This window comes from Lissotriton helveticus, chromosome 5_1 (assembly GCF_964261635.1).
Source record: "Lissotriton helveticus chromosome 5_1, aLisHel1.1, whole genome shotgun sequence".
Classification (NCBI taxonomy): Eukaryota; Metazoa; Chordata; class Amphibia; order Caudata; family Salamandridae; genus Lissotriton; species Lissotriton helveticus.
In genome coordinates this window covers 829122578-829138029 of record NC_136065.1, presented here as the reverse complement: position 1 = coordinate 829138029, position 15452 = coordinate 829122578, and the positions used below count along the sequence as shown (strand labels likewise).

Genomic DNA, 15452 nt, shown 5'->3' with positions numbered 1-15452 from the left:
ATGAAGTGGTCTAGTGACACTGTTCTGCATGAAGTGGTTTGATTATGTATCATTACACCTTGTTTGTGCTGCTTTTTCCGCAAACTGCCCCCGCCCAGTCTGTGCTGCTACCTCTTATGTTCAATGTTATTACCCCAAGCGCTTCATGATGCTCCTTGATTCCTCTATGCTTCACTCCAGCCTTTTTATGCTTTTTTCTATTTCCTCCCTCAGGCTACTCTGTTTCTTACCGCCTCCCCAACCCACTCTCCGATGTCCCCCCAAGTTTTCTTCTCCGCCCCCACCTACTCCTCCATTATTCCTTTGCCCTTCTTATTGCAGTCTTTGCTTTTATTTTTAAAAAAAGGCTTCTATATTAAAAATATTTGGGCTGCTATTGCAATTTGCTATTTTTTTTCAAAACAGACTTTTATGCACATTTAAATTTTTTTTATTTACCACCATCTTGGAAAAGTAAGTAAAGAAATTTTAAAAATGGCAGCTGTGTCTTACAATATGTGTGCACGTGTGCTGTAGCATGTGTATGTATCAGTCATTGCACATTCTTTTTCTTTTTCATACTGATACTGCACAGCATCGGTAAAAATCTTTTTTTTCTCTTTCTGCCAAAGCTGAACATTATCGGCAAAAAGTATTGGCAAAGCCAACATTTGTCCATCTGCAGCCAAAAAGAAATATTGGTTGGCTTTGTCAATGCTTGTTTTAACAAGCTGTGCCATAGATCCACGTGTGCTGCTTACATTAGCAGTTCAGGAAAACCAACTATTATAGCACCCAATACCATTACAAAGTCTACAAAGGATTTTAATTGTAAACAAAATGACCACTAAAACACGACTGAAATCTATAGATTGAACTCTTTTCTACTCTCAAAGTCCTGATCAGAAGAACAGAATACAACTGTAACCATGTACATATATACACTTTTTTATATACAATAAAAAAATACAGAAATCAAAAAGAATACAACTGTAAGTCCGGTGCGTTGCTAAACCGCACCTGTGTTTTTATAACAAATAGAAAAATATTTAATTATTTATGTTTATTTTTTATAACCCCGGAAGCTGCAGTGAACCTTTCAATCATTATACTAGGATGTTATGGATGCGGAAGAGCATCTTTCGTTCCTTTTCTGAAGCAGTTTTGGCAACTTATTCACAAAAAACGTCATTAGAAGCAGAACAGTTGGGGCACTGTTATTCAAATTCCAATCTCTCGACTCTGGGTTACATTGTGCAGAATGTTGCATGTTGTTACTGCCTCGCTGCAAAACTATTTCCAATCTTATATACATATGTGCACTCAACTGTGGCTCTTCCCTACTCCTTGTAATTGCATTGTACCCATTTTTAACCCACCCTCCTGGCCACAGCATTCGTTTTTACCATCTTGATACTTCCGGACTTTCTAGCAGCTCTCTGAACAGATTATGCCACATTGTTTGAGGTTTTCAGGAAGAGAAGGCGGATTGAATTGGAGGCCAAGCATTGAACTATACATGCTACTTTTTGTAGGGTGGAAATTGACAACTGTCTTGGATATTTTCCTTTAATTTAGCCATTCCCTGCCTTGTTGTAGTATATCAAGCCTCGATTCTCTCTTTTTCACTACGTACATTTTGTAGCTGGGTATTGCTTAATTTGACCTAGTGGTTAGAGGTGGGGTCCACCAGCACTCATTTTTTGGAACAGGCACTTATATTTATCTCATCAAGCTTTGACCCAGAGCAAGAAAGAAAATAGAGGATGGGAAAAAAAGAGCAAGAGGACGGTGGGAAAAACAGTGACAAAGAAAGAAAGCGGCAATAAAAAATAACCTGAAAATGTAAGATAAAGGGGCAGAGAGGGTCTGGTGGTGGATGAAAGTGGCATAAGTGGAATCAAGTCTATGCAGTCTTGGCATTCGGCACCCAGGACAATCTAGAGTGCCGGCTGCAGGCTTTTTTAAAACTTCGGGCCCCTGCACTTACTCATTTACAAATTAAGCACTGCAGCTGCTCATTTGGCTAGTCACTCATGCAACACGAGTACAGAGGGAGGATTCTGACCTTGCCCTGACATTCTATATTTTGGGCCATCCAGAATTGAAAGCCAAATTGGCTAGCAACAACATCAGTTTCTCTCCTCTGGACCTTTCTGATACTCCTTAAAACCTGAAATTACGGTTATTTGTATTAGGGTCCTCTCTCGTGTTGTTTCACCAGGTAAGGCAGGTGGGTGGCACTTTTCCGGTATTCTTCCGAGGCCCGGTACTAGGATTTTCCATTTGGAGAGTCTTGATGGTAACATGAGGAGCTCAGCTGAGTGATACCTTAATGATTCATAAGATTTGTACTTCAGCCTGGGGCAACCTCTGTTAGTCCTTGGAGGAGTCCTCCTCCTTCACAGAGTCTAAGACTGTAACAAATGTTGCTTCTCTCTCTCTTGACTTGATCCAGTGTCATTATACAAAATGTTTGTTATTTCTTTTTTGAAGATCCTTGTGCCTCTGATCCATACCACCATCAACTTGGTCACAATCCACCTGCAAGAATTCTCTCAGTGAAATGAGAATATTTACCTAAATTATTAAAACAATCTTCTTCAGATGCATTTAAGTAATATGTTTGTTTGTCTTCGTCATAAGGTCTGCCATACTCATCTTTCAAATCCTATGTCCAAAAAATGCCCTTTTTAAATTATTCTACATAGACACCAATAGAAGATCAACTCATACTGATTATTTTCTTTGTCCATATTGGTAGACGATTGTTCACGGTCATGAAACCAAGCATATAGACTGCTTTAACATCCATTAAAAGTCTTTTAACCGGCCTCCCGGCTTTTCATGAGAATCAAGATTTATTTCCCTTTGATCATTTTAAATATATTTATAAATATTTGTATATCGGGATTATTTCTTCATGGAATACCATATAGGTGTTTTATATTAAGTGTAGGTTTACACTTTTCAATACATATATAACTTTATCTCCATCACATATTTGTATTATTAACAGCTTTTTATGCTGTGAACATAGGCATCTACCAGAAAATACACTGTCTATAGGCCAAATATTAATGCCATAATGCAATCCTTTTTCATGATGTTAGGAATATAAGAAAAAAAAATTCTGATAGATGTCTTTTTTTTAAAGTAACGTTTTGTAAAAACAAGTGAATAAATGATATTACATGTTATATGTGGAGTTTGAGCTTCATTTATAATGTAAGTTTGTTGTATGTTTCTCCTCCCTGACAAAAACTCTGATGTAGTCAAACTATGACCAGTGGGATTTTCTGGTCTTCTTTTCAGGTAGCAGGGTCACTATACTCAAAACCCTTAACTGTTTGATATACTTTTGGGAAGGTATTATTACATGACTGCTAAGTCGAAAGATTGAATAACTAAAGGACACTTGTGAAAAGTTTGTTTTTAGACATTTGCATTTTATTCCTATCTCCTCACTTAGGTTACAGAGCAGTCTAAGGACCTGATGTATAAAGATTACATTTGCAAACAGTGGTCATAAATTGTAGACCACCTTTTTGTGAATACAATTTAATTTTGTGCCCAACGTTTGTACAAATTGGTTGGTTCACAAAAAAACGAATCGCAAGGGTTTACTGGCCGACTTGCCAAATTAAAAAGACTGCTGCACCCAGGAGAAATAGAGAAAGAGCACCATAGGAACAGACCTGCTTCAAATGCTAAGAGGTTGGAAAACATGAACTGGGGGTGGTCGGATGTATGACATTACAACGCATACTTTTACCACGCATGCCTTTACAACGCTGTTTTTACAACGCATGCCTTTAAAACGCATAGTGCTTTGGGGCGCTGGATAGTGAATAGTTTAATTTACTATTCCAACTCCAGTCCCCGTGGATAGTAGGGAAGGTGTTGGATAGTAAATTAAACCTATTCCCTATCCTAGAGCGCCCCCCAGCGCAATGCGTTGTAAAAGTTGCGGCGTAAAGGCACTGCGTGGTAAAAGTTGCGTTGTAAAGGATGTTTCCCGGGGTGGCCTTGTCTATTAACAGTTACATCAGCAACAATTTATTTTGTTTGAAGATCCATAAACATGCCCCTGCAAGGATTCTGAGATGCAACCACCAAAGTCATTTGGAAACTCAAGACCCATTACTCCTCTGTGACAATATGTATTAGGCGTAGTGCCTCAATCACCCTACGCCTCACTGCAAACCTTCACACAGAGGCAACCCATTACACACTCAATATTCACACAGATTAGGCTGGAGGGTTATAAAACCACCCTACTCCCCCAGTTTACGAACACCTGTGTGAAGATAACCTGCACCTTCCAAACTAACCACTCAAGCTGAAGTGTTTTGGGAAACCTCCTCCCCTCCCCCCGCTGGAGAAGCTTCCCTTAATAAATCACAACCGCAGCCTGTCTGCACAAAGTGTCCAGAGACCAAGTAATGGATGAATGTTGCACTCGGCAGTGCCCAGTGACTTATCATGCACCCTCAGGCCCCTCATGATATCACTCGGTTGACCACTTGTCTCACTTAGTGCCTCAACAGCCTTTCATTTGCTCCTGAGTTGCTAAGAGAAGGGTACGGAGTCAAAATATAAGGTAACTAAAGATACCTGAGCCTTGTTCATTTTTTAAAACTAAAATATCTTCATTACCTCTGAGATTGTAGTTAGCTAGGGCAGTGTAAGGAGCCGCAACTGCTACCCCACGCTAAGCAGACATTCCTGACTGCCCCAAAGTTGTTTTGTTGAGATTCATCTATAAGCACTTGGGTGGTATGAGGGTTTTAAGTGGGACGGGTCCCTCTGAGTCTCAGACCTTTAAGTAATTAAAAACAGAGAACGAAACGGGTCCCTACCGGGCCCTTATTTTATGTCCTTAAATGTACGGCCAAATAACATTGATCGATTTCTGAACAGTTAGGGTAAAAACGTTAAGGTAATCTATATAAGCTATTTAATTCCTGTTTAAATCTCACGTTTACTTAATCTTGCACCAAAATGGTCACAAATCACACACAAAACCGTTTACGTGTTTAAGCCATGTGCTTAACAACATAGGCCAGGCCCCTTTTAGAGACCCCTACTTTTTGCACCCCACTTAAAGCCTGGTGGTATGTCTTTTGCGGGGTAGAAGAAAGCAACAAAAATGTGTTTTGGTAACAACGAAGCATTGCCCACTTGCCATGGCTGGAGTGTGTAACACAGAGGTAGCCCTCTGCCCTCTCCATTCCATGAGCATTCCAGCTAATATTGCTGTCTCCGTATCACTTACTTAAACCAGATGACTTTGCACATCTAGGAACAAAGAGATTCTGTGTAAAAGTAAAGTCAGCCCTTTCTCCCCGCCATTCCGAGCTGTCCTCCACCTCTTCCCATCGATCTGGATGACGAACTTCTTTCTCCTGGCGGCAGCCGCGGTGCTAAGCAACATCTGAATACATTTCAACCAAAGCACCACCCACACGGTCGTTTTAAAATGAGGTGAGTTTTTGCCAAGAGCCATTACACAAAATAAGATAAGGAGAAATATTTGGAACCATATGTAAATAATAAGGGCACTCACACGCAGTGCCAGGAGTACATTACATATGTAAATTACATGGGCAGCAGGTGTGCTTCTGTGACCAAATAACACTAGGTTTTTAAAAAATGGGCCTTAATGTGGACGAACCGTTCGGTGCTCATTTACCATGCTTTAATAACCCCAGCACACAGTTACCACCAGCTTAAAGCTTGTGGTATATGTTTGGATTAGAAATCAAAATTAATCCATTTCTCAAGCAGCCATTTTGATTCTTTATATCATCGTGAATATATACTCTTATTCTGTGTAAAAGAGCTCCACTGCCCTTCCGGATAAAATACATCCTGTAAATAGATGTACATTTACAATACAAATTTATGGTTATTATGTGAAGGACTCAAGTTTTGAAAATATGTGTTTCTGAACAGAACATTCTTTTACAGCACAATGAAAACATGAAGACATGGGAGCCATGTCATGTTAGTGGCATGCTGCCATTGATTAACCGGTGAGGGAAACGGCCTTTACCACGAAGGCGAAGCCACGCGGGCCGTTTCAACACAACAGGAAAAATGCTTGCCTGAACCGCGCATGTGCCTTATCCACGCATATGCGTAGTTAAGGCAGTCAGCAGTCTAGATGTGTGGATGGGCGGGGGGTGGAACCTTCGGGATGTGGCCTGGAAGTGGGGCTGGGTTGAGGTAGTTTTTAGGACTGAGCCGAGTTTTAGGGCTCATGGTGGGGGAGGGGCAGTTTTTTTTGGGTGGGGGTAGTTTTAGGGCATAGGACGGGGGCTCGGGTTGGGGTGGTTTTATTAGCAGGGGATAGGGTTTTAGGGTTCGGGTGGGGTAGTTTTTAGGGCTGGGGTTGAGTTTTAGGGCTCAGGATGGGGGAGAATGAGGAAGTTTTCAGGACTGGGTGTCAGTTTTAGGGCTCAGGGCAGGAGACTGGGTAGTTTTAAGGGCTGGGACAGGGTGGATTGCAGGGCTGGGGTATTGGGTGCTAGGGCGTAGGATGGGGTGCTGGGTGTGCACTTTACCCCGCATATCCCTTTAGCAATCATGCATTTAAAAGTGAAATTTGTTGTAAAGGCATGCATGGTGAAGGCATGCATGGTAAAGACGCGGTCGTGGTTCAGACCGCGTTGTTTAAGCACACATGGTTTAGGCATGTGTGGCTGTATCATACAACCAACAGGTGCATATTAATAGAAATGCCAGCTGTTGATAAAAATGTTTTGTTCATGGACAGCTCAATGTAGCCTTATCCTGCTTGGCAAAACCCTATTGTCAACTCATTTTTCCCAAGTGTGCGGCAGTGCCATTGGCCAAATAAACAACATTTATGAAGTTTGCCTTCTTTCGCATCACAGCCCATCCACCTGACTATGCTTTGTGTAATCTTTCTCCTTCCGCAAGCCTCACCCACTTTCCACCTTGCTGCCTGGCATGCAAGACTTACAGCGCAAATGAAGCAGGTGTCATGAAAGGTGTGTCCAAGCGCTTCAATGAACTTGTCTCCAGCCTCCACAGGAAAGTCGCAGCCATGGCACTTGGTGCTGAACAAGGCGATGTAATCTGCAAAGGGATCACAATGTTAAGGTGGGAACTATTACCATGTAAGAAGGCAAGTGCTGAGCCCAATGGTAAGACTCTTAAGACTAGGAAACACAGGTATTCTATACATGTTTACTACAGAATGGATTTCATGGCGAAATTTCAGGTATCAAGCTCAGACTAGCATCACATTTGGTAACACAGGAAAGTGTACATTTTGTAGAGGCTACTCCTTAAACCTGCCCATCATATTGTTCTCAAATGTGGGTGGTGGGAATGGAAAATGAGTCCTGTAGCAAGGATATGTTAATGAGGATGTCTGGGCATATCCTTTGGGCAAGTTGATTATGTGGCACAGTGTATGTTTGTTTTGTGTTATTTTCAGTAGGTACATCTAGTTTTTGTCTTTAGATAAAGAAAGTTAATGCACATGTCACCAATGAATTATTGTTGTCCGTAATTGTAAGGTGCTATACAAACAATTGTGGCACAAAGGGTGTCTTCAACAAGCAAAATATAAAGAGAGATACCTTTAATGAAAGCTGTTAGACTAGGATCTTTGTAGATACTCACCACAATTCCAATCAGACAGACAATGTTGGGTACAGTAGCGGCTACCATGTACGGCGGGTGGGGGAGTGTGTGTAAAAAAAAGAAAATTAAAATAAATAAATAAAAAAGACTTCCCCTCCTCAATGATGCAACATCCTCCTTCAATCTTCTGGCAGGTTCCAACGCGTGACCCAACAAACTCTCCTAGCCAATACTGGCGCTGCTCTCACCAGTATGAGAGAAGCTCCAGGATTGGAGGGAGCAGCCTCCCTCAGCGCTCCTAAGAGCCCTGGAGGCCTGCGCTTTCTCTAATCCAGCTGTCTAGGTCAGCTAGGCTAGAGAACTTTAAAACGTGCATGTCTGGCTGGCTGTCGCAAGACAGCCGGCCAAAGGGATACGTGCATTTTAAAACTGACAGCTCCCTGCAGCTGCCACTTGGCAGCACTGGCCCCATCCCGACACTTAGTTTGGGTTGGTTGCTGAAAATAAAATAGTAATAAATGAACATTATTACCATTTTGTTTTTCAGCTCTGGTCTGGGGCTTTTCTTAGCGGGGTGATGCTCCTCAGCTCAAGCGGAGGAGCCGCCCCTGGTTGGGTATACATCTGAATCTCTGCACTTTCACCGTTCCACCAACCCCATCAAGGAACAGTCTCAGCTTTAGATTGTAACCCCAAAAAACATGAACTAGACTCCCACAGTCTATTAACAGAAGGAGTGTGGGAGTCTGGTTCATGTTTTCAGGATGGTTTCAACCTCATTTCATACTTTATTCACACATGTCGCTTACACAGGTCGTACTCTTAAACTTCTTTTATTAAAAAAAAAAACAGCATGTGGGATTCAAACCCTGAACATATTTGTGCCACACTATTCTACTTCATACCTATAAATTCCTGCTTTGCTGCATTTCAAGCCCACTAACACTCACATTACATTCTCATGCCACTCTTTGAATATGCTGTCTTGAGTGCTCTTTTTTATTTGTGAAAAACCTTCAAATATGGTGGACCCCACAAATGTTTAATTTTACTATGTCCTATTCAGAAATTACCATAGACCGGGTCACAATACTTCTGTCCTATCACAAAGACTCCCTCTTGGAGAGAGGAGTAGTTGACCTAACGGCTAGGATGGGCTGCCTCAAATCTTGGGAACTGGGTTAGAGTCTCTGAAACGACACATCCTGTGATTCTGGGCAAATCACTTAATCTCCCCGTGCCTAACAAACATTTTTTTAAAAATGAAGGTGTCCTCATGTAACGCAACTGGTGCTGTGTAAAGCGCTCTGACACCCAATACCTTCGGGTCAAGTTTGCACTATATAAAACTCTGTAAAATGAAGACCCCACTGGTAAACTGTTACACCTTGCTGAATGGGAACCGCAAGTCTTTGTCAACTGCATCGAATGAAGGCTGAGACTTTGCAGACTCTGCTCAGCTGTTCTTCATTGAAAAATGGAAATAGGGAAAGATATTTCTAACTGCTGTATTTATAAGATTTAGGACATCTAGTGGTTGGAGGACAAAACTACATGGCTCTCAGTAACAGGAGGTATAATGTTACTCTATGGGTCTTGCAAATACAAGATGGGGGTATTCTGTTTCTTGGGTCATTGAAAGAGGTGCAATCACTGGGTTCCTATGTAAGGCCTTGAAGTCTGATCCTGCATGCGTCTCAGTGTTCAAGGATCTGTCTTTGTCACAGCCTTGGCCTCCCTGCACTGCATTGCTTTGTTTCTGCTATCCATGTTCTGGTTAGAAACCTTGAATTGGGATTCTTGCTAGTCGTTTCTTCTGAGATCTAGTTAGTCTTGTATTATGATTTGCTTGTTTATTTATTTATTTCTTTTCTTAGGATTTTTTAGAGTGTTTTCGGTAACTTGTTTACTACTTTCTCGCTTTGGTACTTCTACATTCCCTCTGTCATTGCTTGCAGCTTTCTTGGTATCTCTTCACCTCCCACTCAGTAAATCTGGAGGACAGTGCTAAGACTTCTGATGGATATAACCCTTATCATATCTCTCTCAAGAAGAAGGTAAGTGTGGCTACCCGGGGCTTTCGATACTTGGGCATCTTCGTCACCCCTGACGCTGATCTCTTTTTCAACAAAAACCTACTTGGCCCTCTTCAGCATTTCAAATCCGACGTCGTGCATTGGCGCTCTCATCCCCTGACTCTCCTCCGGCGTGCCTCCCTGTTTAAAATGCTTGCACTCCCGTGTTTTCTCTATGCTCTGCAGAATACCCCCATCCCGATACCAGACTCTTATTTTTCCCAAATAGTGTAGCGCGGGACTTGTTGTGGGAGGGCCATAAGCCCCGTATATCAATGAATAAACTCACTATGAGTTGGTATGACGGGGGTATCAGCCTACCGGATCTCAGGCTACGCCTCGAGAAGCAGCAATCCCCATAGGCATGCGGCTCCTACAGTTTAAGATCCTCCACCTGGCCTACTTTGATGCCAAATTTTTGTTCAAATTAGGAAGGCGCACTGATCCATTTTGTCTCCGCCACTGTAACCAAGAGGGCACTTTCATTCACATCTTACGGTATTGTCCACGAATTCAGGACTATTGGGGGAAAATTGTTCGCCAACTCAGGAGGGCGGGAGGCAAACCCGTTGAATTAACTCCCCAACTGTGCTTAGTCAATATTTGGGAGGCGATGTACCTCACAAAAGCTGAAAAATCATGGGCCTCTATGGGCTTTATTATAGCGAAAAGAAATATTGCGCAAAAATGGGGGGATGGGGGGTGGAGGCAGTCCCGCTCCTGGTTGACTGTGCGAAGGACATGAACATCGCCATGGTTGCTGAAAAGTCAGTATTTAAGGGACGGGTTGCCCCAAGAAATGGGACCAGGAATGGGGAAAATGGAATAGATACAGAGGGGACATTTGCATCTCCCCGACTGTGGAATTGCAGAGAGAAATATTAACCTTGATGGCCCAGCTGATGGCGAAAGTGCTGGCTTCCCCCCCTTAGATGTGATGTTCTCGCTCTCTGCGGCCTTAGCCACCTGTTGCAACATGTCTATATTCTCTGGATTTTGTGGTTTCTAATTGCTCCCTGTAAATGGTATGGCCTGTATTGCCACGTATGCATCCCTATTTTATCAAAGGTTAAGTGTCACTATGATGATGTATGTATTGAAGGGGGGACTTCTTACAGTGACTTTGTTTTATATGTGTACCGGTACTCGGTTGTTGTTGATATAAAATAAAAAACTGTTTTAATAAAAAAAAAAAGAAGAAGGTAAGGGAAGTTTGACTTGCCACTAACATACATCTCCAGACTGAAACCTAATGCAGGGGTCCTCCACGCATGACAGAACTTGCACCTAACCCCTGTTACAACATGTTTGCCGCAGATGTTGCCCACCACTTCAACACCAGAACTCAAGCTAGCCAAGAATGTCCCTTCACAGGAAATCACCCATGTGTAAAAATGCACCCAATAACCAGTGAGCTCAGAAATGCAAAATTAAAACATGCAACCTTATTGTCAAAAATAATATAAAGCTGACATAATAGAAAAGTGATTTAGAGACAAGTACATCACCATCTTTAAGGCCATGGTGGCAGTGGTGCACATTGCAAAACAGTTTTGTGTGGGAGAACGCAAGATAGCTGATGCATCCCTTCATGATTACTTGTACAGCTCATTTGCCACAGTAATGATGCAAGAAAACAATTACACATTCATGGATGAAACCCTCATAGTGATACTGCACCCAAAGACCGTTGCACAGAAAACTCTTGTTACGTGAACCTCAACATGTGGATTGACAGACTGGACATAATGCTAGTAAAGATGCAAGGCGGCCTGCATGTCCTGGGTTTTGATTAAACAGCCAGAGGAGGACCAACATACTCAGCAGATAGCACAATCAAAGTTGTGTTGAAGCAGAACATTGTGACTGAAAAATCCAAAGTGCAGCTGTAGATTTGGTCAAATGACTCACTTATCAGCCTTCCTCATTTGAGCATTCTGTACAACATTAGGTACCACCAGAAATGATGCACCTTACATTGTAGAGAACCAATTCAAAAATATGCCCAAGTCAGAGTTTGAGGAAGTCTACCCATTGGTAAGACCTACCCTTTAAAACATTATGAGTTCCGAGGTATTGACTAAAAGTACTTATCACATTACAACAAAATGAGTGGCCATCTAGCACCCCTTTGAAACAAACCCTGGCAATGCTAATCGGTTTTGCTTACACTTACATACAAGTGAGACCAATTGGCATTGCCAATGCTTGTTTATAGTAGTTTTAAATGTCTGTCCATCTTGATGAAACATTTACATTTTTGCTGTAGTGTTTTTAGTGACCTCAAGTGGGCATTGAAATGCAGCAAACTGGAGCAGCTTTTCAAGCGTAGCTCTGTTTTCTTAGAATGAGAAATCCACAGAGGCGAGACCTAAAAGCTCCTGTAGCGAATCAAACACAGAAGGGGATGAAAGCCACAAATAAGAGCAAGGCAACTAAGACTGACAGGAAGGCAAACCCGTCATGAACAAGGATTGGCTCTGTGGAGTATTATATAAAAAGCTGTCCGCAACAGGAACCTTAGCTAGTTGTTACAGTTACCAAGCGTTAGTTTAATGGAGAGATGGCAGAAATTGAAAGAGTGGACTGTATCCTATAACTCTAATAGCACAGTTTATGGATCACAGTGAGTAAGAACAGATTGGAAAGACACAGCAGGGGCTGCCACAACATAGTCAAGAAGACAAAAGTGTTTTTAAGCCTTCCATGCAGAGATTTCAGGGGCCCAGAATTACTGATACTCGACAGAATCTTCTCATGGAATTCCTGCAAATATAAGTTTGACCCCACAGAATAGGAAACAACTGTGAATAATGTTTTTTTTACCAGACAATATTCCGCTTGGAGTTCCCGATTCCAAATTATTTAAGTGGTAAATATCTGCATTGGCGCTTTGCAGGCGTGGGGTAGGTAGGGAGTGTGGAATGTGGGTTGGGAAGGGGAAGTCGTCGAACAGAAGGGGAAGCATTACAAGCTCCTCTGTACAGCTAAGAGCTGGGTATGGGCTGGGAAATGGGTACAGTACGCCCTGTCTCAAAGCAATTTCACCAGATAAAATTTCCAGCTGGTTAAATCAAGCCCAGTGTTCCTGCACCTGGAAATCTGGGTGCAAAAACAATGGCCAGCATATAAATGTGCAGAACAGATTTCCACATAGTACTTTCACTTCAGACTACCGAGGGAACACAATCAGGATGCTAGCAATGCTCGCAAACAATCCAGAGAGTCGTCCTCATCATACTTAAACAATGGTCTAATCCTGAAGCCCTAAAAGCCATCCTCAAAGCCACTCTCTGCACAGCACTGTGAGGACCATCTAATTTGATTTGAGGCCAACAATGGAACAATCCATATTAATAAAATATTTCCAGAGGCATCATGTTACCCAGTTCCTGCCCTCATCATCTCACGTCTTCTCCAGCTTTCATACATAACCTTAACATTCAAGCATGAAGTCTCACTGACAGGAACGAAGCCTAAAATCAAAGCATCCATTTTGCGGGTGGAGAATTGGCCTGCTTCATGCATGAAGTAATTCCTCCCTTCCACAATCTACAATTTCATATTCATGACCATAACTTTGGTGGAATCATACATACTCATGGTATCTTGCAGAGTGCTAGAAATGCTACCCTTTTTGTTTAACTTCTTAGTGTGACCTTCACTCAATGGTTGGTGGCCGGAATGATTCTCAATGTTCGTCGAACACTACTAAATGTATAAATTTCACATGTGCATTCCACACTTAAGACAGGAAGCAGGAGCGCTTTCTTTTCTGAATGGAGCCAAAACGGTAATACTTGATTTGAGAGTGGCAACTGAGAATTTCTTTTCACTTGACCCATAATTCTGGATCTGCCTTACGCCGCAATAAAAAAAAGGCAAACAATTCTAGAAGTTACATCAAATGTTCTACAAACAATTTAATAAGAAAAGGGAAGGGTCAGAACTTAAAGTAAAATGCTTGCCAATGCCTAATTTACTTTCTGGGCTCAGAACTAAAACGTGCTCCAGCTATTTGCTCTTCTACAGTAACACAGGAAGCAGATGTATTGGGCTCCAGGAGAAGAGATAGTTCTTTTTCAATCATGTGCACCTTCAACCTCAAATGCGAGCTGAGTGACCACAGAAGCCAGACTCTGTCCCAGTACCATACAGTGTTTTTATGCAAGTACCTGTGCATTCATGTAATGTGGAATGAAGGAGAAAATTAAAAAATAACCCAAAGGTCTGCTCTTTAGGCATTCTCTGGCATAAAGATGCCAGCTGCTGTGCTTTTACAGACCAGCTGGGAGGGCTGGGATACAACACAACGAGCATGGTGAAAGGGTGGAAGCAGCACTCGAGAGAGGGAGAGAGTCAGAAAAGAGATGCACTCTTGTGGAGTGTTGAAGGAACAAGAAAAAAGTAGCTCCCTGAATGTGAACATTGGAATAAACAGGTCATCAATCAGAATGATGGTAAAGAAGCTATTCTCTAAGAAAGCCAACTAATGATAAGCCATGGGTTGCCCTTAACTCATTGCAAGTTTTTTGTATGGTCCACAATAGGTCTTTCGACAACAGATAGGTAGAAGCTGCTTGTAGGCAACACCTAACAAGCATTTGCAATGTAATAGATCTACATTTACGAGAGTTTGAGCTATTGGCCTTGTAAATGACAGTGCCTTTTGCCCTTCAATTTTTAAAACAGATAAATAATAGGCATTGTCATTTACAATGCCAATAGCTTAAACTCTTGCAAATGAGAGACCTATTGCATTGGAAATGTGTTCATGCTATACATTTTTTAGAAAGCATTAGGGGAGAGAGTGTCCTGCTTGCAATGGCAGGCATGACAAAGCAATTTGAGAACCTAGTGCTCGAAGGCTGTAATGAAAGCCTAACAGGGGGTGTCGCTATGGGAGGTTACAAAATGAGACAAGACAGTACTAAGTAGGGACAACTAAGCCTATTGACCAATGAACAGCCACAGTTTACAGTGGACAATGGCACAGTACCCCTGCGATCATGGGGGGTACGCACCGTACCCAGGTGGGCCGTTCCGTACCTGTTTCGGGGTGAACTCTGCTTTTACGGCTGTTTTCAGCTCCCGTAGGAAAAGGGTCATACGGTGCGTACCCAACACGAATCGTACTTGCCGGGTCGGAAAAATCGACCGCGAACCGTACAGATGTCGTGTACAGCGGGTTCCGAGGGAGATTCGTACGGGGATTTTATTCGTACGGTCCCTGTACGATTCGTACGGAGTACGGCTCCTGGTACGGATCATACTTCGTCGTTCGTATGGGGGACGTTGCAGGATACGATTTGTACGGGAAAAACGCTCCGAACGGCAATTCGGAGCGCTTTTTACCGGATCGGAATCGACCCCATAGACTCAAAGATATGGAAGATATGTAGACCTTGCACTAAGAAATCCATTGTGACTTCCAATTAATAACTCTCGCCCGAGGTTGAGAATGTCCCCATCCTGTAGTAATTATAATGTGGTAGCACTCGTGCTAGAATCTGCCAAAAATTTTGCATTTAAACTCGAGGGTCTAGGAAAGCAAGGAGATGATGGAATCACAAGCAATTGGAAAAATGTATCTAAAACATACCTTTCTCACAGTAGGGCTCTCCATCCTCCATGTGGAAGAGGCTGTTACCAAAAGGCTTCCTGCAGGCAGCGCAGACAAAGCAGTGTGTGTGCCAGGTCTGCCTGAGGGCATGCATCACTTCCTGGAAAACACAACAATTCATATTTATAAATGGAAAACGAAAAACAATTTGAACA

At 42.3% G+C, this 15452-nt stretch overlaps 1 protein-coding gene across 1 annotated transcript in view; it reads right to left on the bottom strand.

The window, feature by feature from the left end:
- Positions 1-15452, bottom strand: part of LDB3 (LIM domain binding 3) — a 432694-nt gene that overhangs the window by 22151 nt on the left and 395091 nt on the right. Inside the window, exons 13-14 of the mRNA XM_078643294.1 lie at positions 15277-15397; positions 6971-7086 (exon numbers count right to left, since the gene is read on the bottom strand). Of these exons, the coding sequence (XP_078499420.1) occupies positions 6971-7086; positions 15277-15397 (237 nt within the window). The remainder of the gene's footprint in view (positions 1-6970; positions 7087-15276; positions 15398-15452) is intronic.